This window comes from Lynx rufus, unplaced genomic scaffold (genome assembly GCF_022079265.1).
Source record: "Lynx rufus isolate CCGP_SWC_20201006 ecotype Redwood Valley unplaced genomic scaffold, mLynRuf1.p SCAF_18, whole genome shotgun sequence".
NCBI classification, from domain to species: domain Eukaryota; kingdom Metazoa; phylum Chordata; class Mammalia; order Carnivora; family Felidae; genus Lynx; species Lynx rufus.
The window spans coordinates 1,001,223-1,018,430 of NW_025814832.1; the positions used below are offsets into that span (position 1 = coordinate 1,001,223).

The following is a 17,208-nucleotide window of genomic DNA, read 5'->3' on the forward strand; positions in this document are numbered from 1 at the left end:
CTGCTCGCTCAGGCCCAGCTCTCCTTCCCCGCTCTTGGGGACGGAAGGTCAGAGACATGACGGTTGCCCCAAAACTTTAAAACAAAGCTGGATTTGGACAAAATCATCCAGTGACGTGGTCTGAAGTGTTTTACGTTTCAATCTGATGTGGAGCTGGAAGCACAGCCTTCCCAAACCGGGGAGGAAGGAGAGCGAGGAAAGGGTAGAGAAGAGAAAAGACAGTCTCCCCCTCCGCCTGCATCCTCCCAGGGACAGGCTGCTCACTGCTTTCAGCACTGCCTACTCCAGTGGCGGACAGCCCGACCCTTGGAAAGGCCTTCTGTGCACCGAGCTGGCATCTTACTCGTGCTTCAATCTCAGACCAGTCTGTTCCATATTTCACACAACCATCCCTCAACTGTCTGAGGACACGAGTGCCCTCAGAGAGTGCTCTCCTCCCAGCTAACCACTGCCGGTTCCAGGGTCCCTCCTCACGGTCTCCCAGCCCTGAGCTCACCTCACGGCTTACTTTTGAACAAGCTCTCCCTTCGTGGGGGAGGGGAGGTGGTGGCACTCTCTCTCTATCTGCTTATGTCGCTTCATTTAGGCAGGGGACTGAGCTACCAGTTAGTGTTATACACGGAGCAAGTCTCTTCTGGGCCAACCACAAGCCTTGCTTCCTTAGGGGTTTGTGCTTCCTCATGATTCTAAATGGGATTTGCGAGTTGTTTTGGTTCAACAAACTTAGGGGACACGAGGCAGAGACATGAGTGCTAAGGCGGACATGCCTAGCTGCACAAGGCAAGCAACAAAGGGAGGGGTGCTTGGAGAGAAAGATGCTAAGCGCTTGCCTCCTGAGACACTCCTCATCAGGAGGTACACTGAGGACTGGAATGGGGTGTTCTGTCCTTCTAGCAGGGCAAATAAAGGATGCAGGTTGACAAGAGAAGGAAATACCCCTCCCCCCTCCATAGACCGGAGCTCCAATCCACGAACACCCGGGCTGCCCCTGCTTGCGGGTACTCTGCCTGGGAAATTGCAGCCTCCTGCCCTTCTCCTGCCACTAGGGGTCATACGTATCACACCAGTGCATTAACTATCACCACCTCTCAAAGGCTGGAGAAAGCAGCTGTCCCTGCTTGGGTGGTCCCCATTCTGCCACTGGACCCTCTCCTCTCTGGTCCTCACATTCTCCCTTCTGCACGACAAGGTTAATGGGTGGTTGGGCCAGCTCAATGTTTCTCAAAATGTGGCTTACGTGTATTTTGTGTACATATCACGTAGCTACATCAAGGAGTGCTACTTTTTCTTTTCTTTTTTTAAGTTTCATTTATTTTGAGAGGGGCACAGAGGGCCCCCAGGCGGGGCTCGCTCTCACGAACCGCGACACCGTGACCCGAGCCAAAATCAAGAGTTGGATGCTTAACCAACTGAGCCACCCAGGTGCCTCCGAGGAGCGTTACTTTTTCTTTTCATTTCATTACAGACCAATAACTTCATCAACAGCTGGCAGTGGCTGAGAATGGCATTTGGAAACAATGGTCCAGAGATCAATATTTTTGGAAGCTGAGTAATGTACAGCTCTTTCATTTTTATTCATTTTTAATGCTACTCTCTTTTTTTTTTTAAGTTTATTTATTTTGAGAGAGAGAGCGTACGCATGAGCTGGGGAGGAGCAGAGAGAGAGGGAGAGAGAGAATCCGAAGCAGGCTCTGCATGGTCAGCACAGAGCCTAACATGGGGCTTGATCTAAGGAACCATGAGATCATGACCTGAGCCGAAATCAAGAATTGGACACTTAACCCCCAGGCGTCCCACAGCTCTTTTATAAAGAAAAATATTCTTGCAAGACCCAGAATACATCCACAGACCCCCACAGCAGTGGTTCCACGGACCGCATATACAATATACTTTCTTATTCCACAGAAATGTCTTTTAATTGAGAGTTTCGCTGCAAAAGTTTGGTCTCTATAATTGGAAATATGTATATTTTTAGGTTATCATCTAAGTGAAAATGCAAAATTTTTAAGTGTTTGTAGAACTGGCAGATTCCTGAGACTATCTCCCAGCACTCAGTTTGAGAAGCAGGTCTGGACATCCATAAACCAACTGTTCTGTTTCTCATGGAAGAAAAGCCTGAAGTACAGCCAGTGGGACCGAGGTAAGAAGAGAGAACTATTCTACGTGGTGTGAGGTGCCAGGCAGCATGACCTAGGGCAGCGATGGGTCTGCTTCCCTGCAGAGGGACAGAGGGCCACTGCTCTATAGGGGGGTGGAAGGGAGAATGGTCCCGAGAGGCAAGGGGATGGGTGGTTGAGATTGCTTTTAGCCCTGAGAATTCTCAACTGTCTCCACACGAGATGAGACCTTTGACCAGAAGGAGATAAAACACACAACTTTTCTTTCTGGGATCATTTTGTGCACCACTTCTTTCCAGAGGCGCAGGTGAGGAACTCCATGAGGAATGCCAATAATTCTGATGCCACAGCACCACCCCAGGAGTGCATGAAGAAACAGCACAACAATGAGAGGCAGTTTCCCGAGCTGGGTCAGACCGTGGGCCTGGCCCACACATCACAAACCTCCAGGCCGCTGGGCTCCGTGCTGCTCCTGGCTGGCCCCCAGCTCCAGCCTCCACAGCCTGGGAGATAAGAGGATAATGGTGGCAGGAACAGAGTAAAAGAGCTCCTGTTCCCAACTCAGGGTTTAAAAAAAGTTCATCATAATGGTCAGAGCTCTGAAGGCTCACTCTGTGTGACCGATCGTGACAACCCCTCCCATACCCCATAAGCGCGGCCTCCGGGACAGGCATGGAAGCAGAATGCACAAGCAGATGTCTCCAGCCCACAGGTGGAAGGATTAAGGGTTGAAAAGAAAAAGATCCTGGACTACTCGATCAAAGGTGAGTAGTGGTTAAAATCTTGAAGCCTCCTCTCTGTGGGAAACCTCTTCAGTCAGCCCCACTAGAGTCGAACACAGATCAACTGCTACTCCTCCAGAGGCAGGTGACTGGGCAAGTGGCCTGGAGCCACCCTCCTTTAGACCCACGACCTGCATGTAGCTGCTGGACCATTTTATCCAAAGGCACCGTGGGCAGTGTGCACAGTCTACAAGCTTTTCCAGGTAATAAAAACAGTTGAAACTTGAAAAACCCGACTGTGAGCTTCAAAATACAGAAAGAAACTTGCAAAACAAACGCTTCATTAAAAGCTACAAAATATCACATTATGTTAGCTAGTCACCTGCAGCTTAAGCCATACACAAATTACATTTTACTGCGGGATGTGGGAGCATTGTGATGTGCTTGATATGATGAAGGGGCAGTGCTACAAAAATTTTCCTATTTCCTGGGTTTCACATTCCCCCTTCTCTTGCCGGGCTAGCCGACCTAGCTCCCTCTTTCCTCCCCTGCCCCCCTTCTCCCTCATGCCCCTTTGCTCTTGATCTCCAATTTCTCCTATTTCACCCTGGCTGCTGCTGTCCATCAGGCCTGAAACAGATGCCCCAGGAATCTCCCACCAGCCTGGACAAGCAGCTCGGCTCCCACCCCCCCCCCCACCCCCGCTCCCGCCCCTGCGAGGAATCTCGGCAGCTGCCTCGACTAGGGCCAGCGGAGCCATGCCCTGCTCTCTGCGGTCCCGCCAGGCCGCCAGGGACAGACCCCAGGCTTGCCCAGGCCAGGCTGGCGTGGGTGGAATCCTAACCGAGTCTGGAACCAGAGGCAGCATCATGTAGAACACGGGCTCTGCGATCCAGCAGACTCAACTCAACACTCGGATTCGAATTACTTTGTCTCTTTGAGCCTTAATTTCCTCACACGAAAAATTACACCCACAATTAATAAAACTGGAAATGAGTTATTATCCCCATCATAACAGCCTTCCTCACAGGGCACAGAGGGCACTTGTGAGGCTTTAGATGGGTTGGCGCACAGTAAGTTTTCACCTTACGCAGCAATAATAGCTAACGCTTTCACCAAGCATTTACCGTGTTCCAGGCAACGCGCACTCTCCACGTATTATTTCAGTGAATTCCTCCAGCAACTCCAGAGGTCCGATTGATCATCCGTGTGTCGTTGAGAACACTGCAGCTCAGAGACTTTAAAGACTGTGCCCACGATCACACCGAGCTGGGATTCTAACGCAGGCAGGGCTCACCCTGACCCCACACATACTGCCCCCAAAACGGCAGCTCGACAAGTCATTCTGCAACGGGCAATCCGGCAGAATGTTAACCTAAGAACCAGAAAGGCTGAGTTTGTTTCTCTACCTCTAAGTAGGTGTAAGGTTTTGAGCAGTCCTGCGGCCCCTCTCGCCTGTGCCCTCATGTGTGAGTAGGAATAACAAGACTCGTTCTGTTGACTACACAGGAATACAGCCGGGGTCAAGCTAGATGCTGGATGTAAGAGCTGTGTGGACCAAAAACGCTCAGTAAACATGTGATGATAAGCCTCCTGTATCTCACACTAGCTCAGTGGCTGCCCGAGCTCTACTTGAATACCTCCAGGGACAGCGAGCTCACTACTTCTTTTAGCAGCTCGTTCTCGTTAGAAAGTTCTTCCTTTTGCAAAGTCCACAGAGATTTACTTGCCTGTAACTCCGTCCCACCGGCCCTGGCTGGGTCCTCCAACGCCCTGCCAGGTGGACCATCGCAGTACCACACACTGGCTGTTACAGACCCCTAAGGCATGTCCTGGCTCTTATCATCCTGTCCTGGACTCCTCATCCTCAGCCACAGAAGGAGGAAGTTGAAGGCAGTAATGTTCCTGGTTTGTGCTGGCTCCTCTCCTGCTGCCTGCTGACAACTCTTTCCCTGTCCCTGTTTCTCAGACTCCTGGGCCAGGAGGAGACAAAATCCGAATCAAGGAAGGATGCAGAAGACGCCAGAGACACTGCTGGCTGCTCTGCCCGCTCACACTTCCCGATGCCCCTGCCCTCTACCAACACTGCAATCCTGGCACTTGGGCTCCGGGGTCAGGACTCCAAAGACCTTGGACCCCTTCCTTTGTTTGCCCCACCCTCACCTCCACCATACACAATCCCCAGCCGCTCCTGTGCTGTACCTTAAAAGACTCCAAGAATCCCCCATGGCCCCCATTCTCAAACTTGTCCTCTTCTGGGCCCAGTCCCAGCATGGCCTGTGTGTGGGTGTGAAGCTCATCATGAAGGTTGTCCAGAAGGGCGGCCCTCGTCCGGTCCTAGAAGAAAAGAGGGTGGGGACGATGGAGCTGGCACCGAGGACAGAGATGCGCCCTCTCCCCAGGGCTCCAGACACCTGACCGCCAGAATCTCAGTTAACAGTGTGGACCTCGGGCCTGGCTAGGCTCCGTGTGCACAAGTACTGCAGTCAGTACCAAAGCTCTGTGGCTGGCCTCTGCTCTCTTCCCCTGCCCCTTCTCCTCGAGCCATCCCACAGCTCTACCCTGCCGAGTCCCAGCTCAGATCTCTGCCCCCAGCTCCACAGCCACGTACCCAACTGCCCTTCTCCATCCGGACCGTGCACCAGGGCCATGGATACAACCTCCAGGGGGCGCTGTGCACGCGTACCAGGACTAGCCCTTGCAGCAACCCTTGCAGGCACTTCCAGGTCAGCAGGTCCTAAAAGACCTCATTCCAATGATCCCCAGGTAGGTGAAGAGCCCAGGCCAAAGGCCCAAGAGCCGCCCTGGAACTCCACTTCGTCCCACCCAAATACAGGACTCCATCAAGTCCTCCCAACCCTGCCCCCAAACCATTTCCTCCTGTGGCCAGTGCAAGCAAGCTGTCACCATGTGTCCTGGACTCCTGTAATAGCTGACTTGCCACCCTTCCTGCCCTCCTCCCTGGCAACCTGCCCTTCTTGTCACATCAGGGTCATCTTCTAATATGCAAAGCAAACCATCACTCTCCTAAGTATTGTATCACCTCTAAAGTGCAAAAGCCCTTCCTGACCTGACCCAACCAACCTCTCCAGCTGAGTATCCACCCCCACACGAGTCCTTCTCTCAGGCCATGTCAAACCCTCTGGGGCTCCCTCAAAAGTCATGCTCTGATCTGCCCGGCCTTTGCTCACGCTATTTCCCATGCCTAGAATAACCCTCCTCAAACTTTCCTCCTGGCAGAAGCCTTGTCAGATACCCAGATTCAGCAGGTCAAGGGCCACCTCCTCCAAGAAGCCTTCCCTGAACACGTCCCAGTTCTGCATGGGCAGAAGCAGTCACAGCCCCTGTGCTGGCCTCCATCACGGCCCAGTGTGGACACTATATCATACCTGTCTCTTAAGTAATGGCCCCTTCCCACCAGCCCAAAAGCTCCGTAAGGCAGAAACTATGTCTCACCCCTGTATCACGGGGAATAGAACAGAGCCTGCCATACAGTAGGTGCTCAATAAATGACTGGTGCATGGTTGGTTAGACCTGAAGTTTGCATGAAGTTTCCACAAGAGGAAAGAGTTCCTAAATCAACGCAGGACTGAAGGCTTAGAGGGGCAAACACAGTGCTCCGCAACTTGAGCAGCCCCCAGGAGAAGACCCCCGGGACAGGCTGGCTGAAAGCAGCCAGGAAGGCAGGAGGAAGACTTCCAGAAACAGTGCTCTCACCTCCAGTTTTGCAAACTTGTCCGACTTGCAGCAAGCGTTCTCTGCGTTGGTGAGCTTGGTGAGCAGAAACTCCCTGAACTCCGGGCCCTGGAACAGACATGAAGCTCTGGGATTCTCTCAGCCTCAGCTGTTGCTGAAAGGGCTTTCAGCCACAGCAACAGGTAAGCAGAACAGAGGGTCTGAGGAGAGTCCCTAAAAGGCCTCCTTCTGACATTCGGTCATTTTCTAGCCCAGGCCAGGCCCACCTAAGATGCCAATGTGGAAACCAGCTCTCCTGGTCCCAGGAAATCAACCCCTTGCCCCAGCATTTCCATGACTGAAAGCAATTCTTGTCCAAGGCTTCTGGGACTGAGGCATAGGTACAAAAATGTTTCTTCTAGCAGAAAGGCAAAGCCAGCGTCAAACACTGTGAGAAGAGGCACTGTACTAGGCCAGGCTGGCGGCACCAGGAGAGGAGGGGAGAGACCCCAAGTAAGGAGTTTCTCCCAAGCCTGCCTAAGGCGCTTCTAACGTCCCCAGCACAGATCCGGCCCCACTCCAGCCACGGCCACTCAGATGCTGAAACCTAGAGCCTGAAATAAGAGAAGAGCAGAAAGGGGTTTCTTACCTTCTGGAAAACAGGAGGGCTGGGCAGAGGTGGGCCAAAGGCGGGCACATCTTCCCGTGCGGTGACTGACACCTGAAACAGAGTCTCGGTGTGGGCCAGGAGGGAAGAGATCCAAGCTGAGGAGGATAATGCATTCCAAGCCCTGGCCCTAGGAAAGCCCACCACCCAGAGCAGTCCTCTGCCCTCCCCTCCCCAGAACTCAAATCCAACACTCCCATGAGCCATCACCAGCATGGCCCAAGTCGTCGTTCCTAGAAGTGGGGCCGGCTGCACAGAGCCATCCACATGCTCTCATCTACATTCCTGGAGGCCAGAAACAAGTTTGGCAAGATGACCAGACAGGACTGAGGAGTAGCCTGGGACTCCGCTTCTAACGCAGTACAAGTGCCCAGGAGGACTTATCTCGTTGCCTCATTTGAATGGATATTAATCCCACGGAGAAGACAAAGTGAGAACCGTTAACCCTGTCTTACTGATGGGGACACAGATGCCCAGAGACTGGGAGCCATCTCCCCTCAGGCACACAGGTGATTAGCCACAGAGATGACCAGGGAATCCAGACCTCCTGGTCCTGCTCTGTGGTCCTTTTCCCACAACACTGACTCCCAAACCTGAATCACTTCAAGTGTTTAAAAAATAAATACCGATTGCATGGGCTCCACCCCAAACTTACTGAATCACAAGCACTGGGGCGGAGCCAGGAATCCGCAACTGTTAAACACTCCACAAAGCTTTCGTGCGGTTGGTGGACTAGTGTTTGGGAGCCCTGGCCCCACCACAGGGTTAGACAGTCTGTCTGGGTGAGCCCTGAACCAACAGAGCGCTAGGGCCCAGGCTGGGAATTGTGGGTAGGGGGACATCACGGTGCTCTTGCACAGGGTGCCCCAGGCTCTGGGTGTGGTGTTCACTTCCGGCCAGCCTGGGGAGGCAGGAACTAGGAGTGAGAGCACCCAGGCGCTCTGCCTAGGGGTGTCCCAGCCTCAGGACAGGCCCAGCACATCCAGATGCCCTCCCTGCGTGGACGTGCCCTGGTTTCACCTGCTCTCAGCCCGAAGGCTGCAGGCCTCTCTAGAGACTCTGCCCTCTCCCTTTCCCAGACTGCCGCTGGCATGAGCCTGGCCCTGGCGTGCTGCCAGCCTCCCTGGCCTATGAAGCAGGGCAGATGCAGAGAGTCTGCCAGACCGGGTGAGCAGGCAGCTCAGAGCCAGGCCAAGGGAAGGCCCTGCCAGGGTCTGGAAGAAAACAGCGGGAGAGAGCTGGTCAGTACTGCTTTCTCTCCCCAAGCTCAAGGCTGTCTGCGTGCCCAGAATTAGGAAATGGTGTGTGTTCAGCTGACATGATCTCTGGCTGGTTCCAGCTGCCAAACACAGTCCCCCACCACCACCCACTGTGCACAGGAACTGAGGTGGGGGGGGGGGGCAGAGGTCAGGCCCTCCGCCCTCTTCCCACCCCTATGGCCCTCCTTCTCAGGCTTGCTCTAGAGTGGTCTGTGCTGACTGGGTAAGGCGCTTCAGACATGCTCTTCAACCTGCCGAGTCTCTTGGTCAGATAAGCCCACCACAGCAGCCATGTCAGAAAAGCAGGGGACAGGATCCTTCCGGGTGACGGCCATGCATCTTCTATCCCCACTGTGTTCCCTCTCCTGACCCCTTTTCCAACAAAGTGCCCGGGGCTTTGCTGTTCCCTCCTCTTGAGGACAGGTGGGTTGCTGGGCCGAAAGCAGAAGCCGCCAGAACACGGCCCCACCTTCTCAGTTTCTAAATTCAGTGCGGGCCTCCCAGCAGGGGGCAGGGCAGGGCTGAGAGAGAGGTGCAGGTACTGTGGGGAAGAGAATTTTCAAGGCTGGAAAGAGAAGGAGGCTTGGAGCGTGTGAGTTCAAGGATATACCAGGGAGGCGGGGAGCCTCCAAGGGCTCCCACCTTGACATGCACGGCCAAGTGTGGCCTGGAAGCCTTGGGGAACCGTGGAAGGCTGCCCAGGCACCAGATCAGCAGTGAGGGGAAGGGGGTATACAGGCAGCACCCCTCCCCAGTGGGGTGCTTCCCATAGGATTCCTGAGACCTCTGCCGGGCTTCAGGAATCAGGGGCAGGGTGACCTGAGACAGGAAGAGGAGGGAGTTCTAGTAACGGTTCAGCCGGAGTTCCCTTCTATCCGGGCAGGACAGGGACAAAATTCCCGTCTGAAAAATCATCTGACATCACCTTTCATGCACCCCTGAGTTTTGGAGCCAAGTTCCCACCTGCTCTGACGGCTCAGTGGTGAAGACCACTGGCAGACCTGGACACACTCCAGCTCCCCACCTCCGGGCTCTGTGGCCTCCAGCCTTAAGTGGCTTAGGCTCTCAGCCTCAATTTCCTTCCTGTAAAATAGGGCTAACAAGAGACCCTGCCTGACCAGGGGCTCGTGAAGGTTCAAGGAGGCTGTGCTTCTAAGGGCCTAGCACAGTGCCTGGTGCAGAGCAAGCACCCAGTATGGGGTAACCTGTTACCTGGGGCTTTGTTTTTTTACTTCCCCTGCTGACCTGCACCTAAGAAAGGACACTTGAAATACTAGAGAGTTCCCCTCAACCATTTCCTTCTCTCTCCCTCCCTCCCTCCCTCCCTCTCCCTCTCTCTCTCTCTCTCTCTCTCACACACACACACACACACACACACACCCCTCTTCCTCAACTCCCCCGACCCCTGACTCCGCTTCCCCTCCCGCAGCATGTCAGGGCTGGAAGGAACTCACAGCTGGTCTAGTCCAACTTCCTCATTTCACACAGATGGAAGCTGAGGTCCAGAGAGGGAAGGAACCGGCTCAAGGTCATGCAGTAGTCAGAGGCAGGGCCGGGACCAGAACCGTCAGCTCCTGAGCCTCTTGGTCTGGGAGGCTTTCCTGCACATTCCCACCCCTGTCCTTCCCTCTATTTCCTTTTCTTTCCTGTTCATCCTCCCCAGTGGAGGCCTCCTGGGACACTGTTCAGCCCCTGGGGATATCTCACCCTCCTTTGCCATAGCCCCTAAGTCTGCAGAGGTCAGTGAAAGTCCCATTTCACCCTGGACCCTCTGAGGAATCTGACCAGGTCCTCCAGGTCTTCTCATCACCTGGGGTGCTGCTGGGAATATGAATGGACAGAGCTCTGGGGAGCATGTTGGAAGGCTGGCCTCCCTCCCCCCGCCCTGCATCCCCAGCCCCATTCACAGGTCTGCCTTCCAGCCTGGATGTTTGCCCGGCAGGTGGACCACACAGTCCCAAAGCCTGGGGACAGAGCACGGCTCTCCCTGTGGGTCCTGCTTCTCTGCTTATTGCCACCCTCTCTGAGGACAGTGCTTCTCCCTGGACCATGGGCTTTGGCTGAGAAGCCTTGGTAAAGACTTCAGGCATCAAAGCTGGAGGTGGGGGGGAGGGGAGTGGTGTTTTTTTTGGATCTCTGCATTTTCCCACCCCACTAAGCTCTTGAGAAAGTGGAGAAGCCAGTTAGCTGAGTTCCATTTCCTATCAGGAGCTAAAAACAAATACTAAACCTCCACGAGAGGCCTCTTCTGCCAGCAGAGGCCCAGCAGACAAGCCACACGTTCGCACATGACTGCCTGGCAGCGTCTGGGAGCCCTCCTACCACACAGCTTTACCTCAAGGATCCTACCCAACGGCTCTCTGCCTCCACTGGCTGTGAAGAGAGTCAGTTGGCTGTCTGAGTGGCCCGGTGGCTGAACTGCACTCACTGGCCCTCTCCCCCTTCCCTGTAGGTCACTTCCACGTGTCCCACCCCCAGCACACAGGGGGCACTGAATGAATAAACTTGCTTCCATCAACAAATCAAACAGCTGTTTGAAGGGAATGCCCATTTTGGTGTTAAGAAGGTGATCCTCCAAGGAAATGCCCAAAACATGGCTTCTGCAACTTTTCAGCCGAAAAGCTGAAAGTGCTCAATGACGGAGGAGCATGGACATCAACATGAACATGGGGACAGAAGAGTCAGCTTTCCTCGTAGGAGAGAGTGTGGGGTTTTGTTTGTAGTCTCATATCTGCTTTTAAAGTTGATGTGCATTTTGCACTCAAATATGTGGGTTTCTACTGATGTAATAATTATACGACATCATTTTCCTTTCCAAAATCTTCAAGCAAAGTTGATACTTCATGAAGATGGCCATGAAACACTTGGGCTTTGTAAGCCCTAGGAACCAGCACTGGCCTAAGCTATTACACAGTTACTCCATTTTCAGATCATTCCAAGTTCCCATTGGCAACGACAGGCTCATTTCCCTCTCCCTTAGAACCGTGGTTCCTAACACTTCTGGGGAACAGGGAGCCCTCTGAGAATCTGACCTTTGATCTCTCTCCCCCTAATATGCAAAGAAGCACATGAACGCAACATCTTGCACATAAGCATTCTGCGTATATCCACAAGAGGTTCAAAGACTAACATCCACCTTAAAGACCCTGCCTCAGTCTATCTCCCTTGGAGCCCACAGCCCCCAGCACCGGTGAGATAGAAACTGTTGCCCAAGAGGTTAGAATTGTTTCTCACGGAGAAGGGGAGGGGAGCGGAGGGCTGGCGGCACAGCCATCGGCAACGGGCAGGGTGAGGGCTGCCAGGGCCTCCCTGCATCGGGGAGGACACGGAGCCAACCTGGAAGACCACTTATCGATCTGGAGGCTTAGATTCAGACTTAGACTCAGGTGCTTGAAACCCCCCCTCCCTGGGAGTCTTCAAATTAAGACCAATGGTTTATTCTAGAACAGCTAAACAAGAAGAGCCCACCCCATGGCCAGGGTCTGCCGGACCCCCTGCTCTCCACCGCTGTCACCATGAACATTTCTCCTTTCCTTTCTTCCCCTTGTTACCACCTTTCTTCCCTTCCCTTTCCTGATAGTCCTCCCCACCCTCCTCTCTTTTGTTCCTCTCCCCTGGCTCTGCCTTAGTCCAGCCAATGGCATTACCAGATTCCAAACAGAGGCACTGGGGGCTTCTCAACCCTTGAGTTGGATGCTATTGAACCTGGAAGCAGCCAGATGGAGGATATGACCTCATAAGGAAGGCCTCTTGGCTCCCAAATCACAGAAACCTAGGATTTCTAGAAAACTGATCATACCAACACTAGGAGTACCATTTTGGAGAATGACCCGAGGAGCCACTGAGAACTAATGGTCCTTGATTTCACTAAATCCATAAGATGTGGTGAAGTGCCTGGGCCCACCACTTCCTCCAACGTTCTCCTCACCTTGTAGGATGGGGTCTCTGTGCCCGGATTCTCGACCTGCACAACAATGTAGGCATGTAAGAAGTTGGAGGCAATCATATCTGGGACAAACGGTGTGTTTTCTTCTTGGAAGATGATGGCCACAATGTCATTCCCAATGTGTCTCTTTCTCTGGAGCTAAACAGAAAAGTGTTCCATTGTTATAAGCCAGCAAGGAATATCCTGAAAACAGGATAGATCTATACAGGAAATTCCTCATTATTCTATCTTTATATATAAATCCTGAAACTCTGAGACCTACCTCTCCAGGGGCTTTTTTTTTCAATCTTTAGAAGCCACCAAAAAGAAAAACTGGGGGAGACACCTAAGATATTAGGTAGAGGCTAGCAAGCGTATCTTACTGAGCTCCAAAGCATGCAGAGCCCTGACTTGGGGCTCGTGGAGGATGGTTAAAAGGTGAGGGACAACTCCCCCTAAGGTCAGGAACAAGGCAGGGATGTCTACTCTCACCACTGTTATTCAGCATGGTATTGGAAGTCTTAGCCTCTGCAACCAGACAACACAAAGAAATAAAAGGCATCCAAATCGGCCAGGAGGAGGTCAAACCTTCACTCTTCACAGATGACATGATACTCTACATGGAAAACCCAAAAGATTCCACCAAAAAACTGCTGGAACTGATTCATAAATTCAGGAAAGTTGCAGAATATAAAATCAGTGCACAGAAATCGGCTGCATTTCTATACACCAACCATGAAGCGACAGAACGAGAAATCAAGGAATTGATCCCATTTACAGTTGCACCAAAAACCATAAAATACCTGGGAATAAATCTAACCAAAGAGGTAAAAAATCTATACACTGAAAACTATAGAAAGCTGATGAAAGAAATTGAAGAAGATACAAAGAAATGGAAGAAGATTCCATGCTCCTGGATGGGAAGAACAAATTTTACTAAAATGTCAATGGGGGTGCCTGGGTGGCGCAGTCGGTTAAGCGTCCGACTTCAGCCAGGTCACAATCTCGCGGTCTGTGAGTTCGAGCCCCGCGTCAGGCTCTGGGCTGATGGCTTGGAGCCTGGAGCCTGTTTCCAATTCTGTGTCTCCCTCTCTCTCTGCCCCTCCCCCGTTCATGCTCTGTCTCTCTCTGTCCCAAAAAAAAATAAACGTTGAAAAAAAATAAAATAAAATGTCGATACTACCCAAAGCAATCTACATATTCAATGCAATCCTATCAAAGTAACACCAGCATTCTTCATAGAGCTAGAACAAGTAATCCTAAAATTTGTATGGAACCAGAAAAGCCCCCGAATAGCCAAAGCAATCTTGAAAAAGAAAACCAAAGCAGGAGGCATCACAATCCCAGACTTCAATCTATACTAAAAAGCTGTAATCATCAAGACAGTATGGTACTGGCACAAGAACAGACGCTCAGATCAATGGAACAGAATAGAGAACCCAGAAATGGACCCACAAATGTATGGCCAACTCATCTTTGACAAAGCAGGAAAGAATATCCAATGGAATAAAGACAGTCTCTTCAGCAAGTGGTGCTGGGAAAACTGGACAGCAACATGCAGAAGAATGAACCTGGACCACTTTCTTACACCATACACAAAAATAAACTCAAAGTGGATGAAAGACCTCAATGTAAGACAGGAAGCCATCAAAATCCTCAAGGAGAAAGCAGGCAAAAACCTCTTTAATCTTGTCTGCAGCAATTTCTTACTCAACATGTCTCCAGAGACAAGAGAAACAAAAGCAAAAATGAACTACTGGGACCTCACCAAAATAAAAAGCTTCTGCACAGCAAAGGAAACAATCAGCAAAACTAAAAGGCAACCGATAGAATGGGAAAAGATATTTGCAAATGACATATCAGATAAAGGGTTATATCCAAAATCTACAAAGAACTTATCAAACTCAACAGCCAAAAAAACAAATAATCCAGTGAAGAAATGGGCAAAAGACATGAATTAGACACTTCTCCAAAGAAGACATCCAGATGGCCAACAGACACATGAAAAAATGCTCAATATCACTCATCACACTCATCATCAGGGAAATACAAATCAAAACCACAATGAAATACCACCTTACACCTGTCAGAATGGCTAACATTAACAACTCAGGCAACAACAGACGTTGGAGAGGATGTGGAGAAAGGGCAATACTTTTGCATTGTTGGTGGGAATGCGAACTGGTGCAACCACTCTAGAAAACAGTTTGGAGGTTCCTCAAAAAATTAAAAATAGAACTACCCTAGACCCAGCAATTGCACTACTAGGTATTTATCAAAGGGATACAGGTGTGCTGTTTTGAAGGGACACATGCACTCCCATGTTTATAGCAGCACTATTAACAATAGCCAAAGTATGGAAAGAGCCCAAATGTCCATTGATGGATGAATGGATAAAGAAAATGTAGTATATATATACACACACACACACATACACACACACACACACACACACACACACACACACACACACACACAATGGAGTATTACTCAGCAATCAAAAAGAATGAAATCTTGCCATTTGCAACTATGTGGATGGAACTGGAGGGTATTATGCTCAGTAAAATTAGTCAGAGAAAGACAAAAATCATATGACTTCACTCATATGAGGACTTTAAGAGACAAAGCAAATGAACACAAGGGAAGGGAAACAAAAATAATATAAAAACAGGGAGAGGGACAAAACAAAAGAGACTCATAAATATGGAGAACAAACTGAGGGTTGCTGGAGGGGTTGTGGGAGGGGGGATGGACTAAATGGGTAAGGGGCATTAAGGAATCTACTGAAATCATTGCTTCACTATATACTAATTTGGATATAAATTTTAAAAAATAAAAAATAAATCAAAAAGAAAAAAAAAAGTGAGGGACGAGTTTTGCTGGTAAAGCCTGTAACTGATCCAGAAGACACACAAACTCAGATGAAGCTACCTGAGAACAGTAACAAAGGCACCAGCCAGCATGTGCTAAATCAGCTGCCACACACAAAGTGTCCAACATTATGGAGGCAGAGAGGAGAATAAAATCAGAGGCCTTATGCTAATCTGAGAAGGCTTCCTGGAAGAGGAGGTGGGGGGGAAGACAGTGCTTGACAGAAATGTGGATGAGCAGGGATGAGTGGACGGATCATTCTATAGCAGAGGGAAGGAGAGCCATGCTCAGAGAAGGAGGGCAACCTGGCTCGGCAGAGGTCATGGGCAAACAACCCTGATTCAGAGTCCCAAACTGTGCCAGGTGCTTTCACAGGTGATCTCAATCACTGAGCACCTGTGTGTGAGGACCCATGCTGGGCTGTTCACACACGATTTCAACAGTTAGGGCCCTCCTGTACGCTAAGTTCTGGCTAGGCGCTTACCTACACATTTGTTCCTTTATTAAGCACTTACTGAATGCAGGCCCTATGTTCCACATTGAATTTCTCACTTACTATAAACTGAACCCGTGCTGGGTACTTTTACACAAATTGCCTCACGTATTCCACCCACTGCCTCCCATTTCTTGGGAAGAGAAAATTAATACTTATTTAGTCCTTGCAGAAGGCTCTGTGTACTTCCCACTGAATACAGGTGAGACTGAAAGAGAGCCCCAGGCTGGGGCAGGGCGTGAGGAGGCCATGAGGGAACAGAGACTAAGGTAAAAATGTGGAGAGAAAACCTACTTTGGATTCAAAAGGAATCCTGCTCCCATTTGTTTCTGGAACATTCAGTGGTTATTTTAGAGCCAAATCACAGTCTCGTTTGCCAATTTCCCTTTTTCCTAAGAAGCCAGGCACTATGTTTACAGTATTACATCTGTGCTCCCTCCTCAGCTCCCTGCTCAGAAAGGAATGGGTCAGGGTCTGGTGAAGAGCCTACCTCCCTTTCTGATTTTCCTGGAGACTGAAAAGGCATAAAGAGTGGAAAGGGGCAGATGGTGCAATGGCCAGGCCTCGGCTGCTGGTCTCAGGGCCCATCAGAAGCCACAAATGAGAGAGAAGACGGGAAGACACTGGAGGCAGAAGTCTCACCCCGGTTCAGGTAAAGGCCGAATTCCTGCCCACAGGCAGGTGTGGTGAGAGACGAGGCCATGAGACTAGAAAGGCTGGAAGGCGGGGGGGTGTCTCAGGCAATGAGCACCTTGCCATCCATCACTGGGGCAGGAAGAAGGACAAACAGCCCAGCGGCCTGCAGACTGGACAGCCGTCAGGAAGGTAGCCTGCCACAAGCCAGGCAGCATACTAAGCGCTACGCTCCGAACCTTCTGTGATGCCCGCAACAAGCCCCTGATTTAGGTGGTATCATCCCCGTTTTACAGCTGAGGACCACGAGGTCACCAGGTTACCCAGCTTGCCTGGAATCACACACCCCTAAGCGGCAGGGCTGGCGTCAAGCTGCTATCTGCAAACTCCATCGGGTACTGTTCGCGAGCACCCTACTCGAGCAGGGCACTTGGGCTCTGCTCCCAGCTCCGCCCCTCATCAAGCAGGACATGGTCTTTTAACCACGCGGAGCTGCAGGTGCCCCACCGGTCAAAGTGGAACAACCGGGGGCCCTGTCCTCCCACAAGGCCTGCGGGAGATAACACGATGGAACAGACTTCCATGAGAACAGCTAAACAAGCCTCTGGATTAAGAAAATGGGGAGGGGACCACAGTCCCTCAAGTATCTAAGACCAGAAGCAGGCTTTCACCTCACATGCCCCATGCTCCCAAAGCCCTCTGGAACCAGGTTACCTGCTGGGCGTCTCCCTCAGTAAACGGCAGCTTTGTGGAGACGTGAAACATGATCTCCCTGTCCCGGAATATCGTGTATACAGATTCCACCCCCGTCTGTCCGTGGGTCACATCCAGGCCGCCTCGGAAACT

The 17,208-nt window shown here is 51.3% G+C and overlaps 1 protein-coding gene across 2 annotated transcripts in view; it reads right to left on the minus strand.

Moving 5' to 3' along the window:
* The window catches only part of RAP1GAP2 (RAP1 GTPase activating protein 2), a 190,669-nt gene that overhangs the window by 15,737 nt on the left and 157,724 nt on the right, over positions 1 to 17,208 (minus strand). For both annotated transcript variants that reach the window (XM_047080602.1, XM_047080604.1), the window contains 5 exons: positions 17,077 to 17,206; positions 12,369 to 12,524; positions 7,164 to 7,235; positions 6,557 to 6,643; positions 5,042 to 5,176 (listed from right to left, as the gene is read on the minus strand). In XM_047080602.1, the coding sequence (XP_046936558.1) occupies positions 5,042 to 5,176; positions 6,557 to 6,643; positions 7,164 to 7,235; positions 12,369 to 12,524; positions 17,077 to 17,206 (580 nt within the window). The remainder of the gene's footprint in view (positions 1 to 5,041; positions 5,177 to 6,556; positions 6,644 to 7,163; positions 7,236 to 12,368; positions 12,525 to 17,076; positions 17,207 to 17,208) is intronic.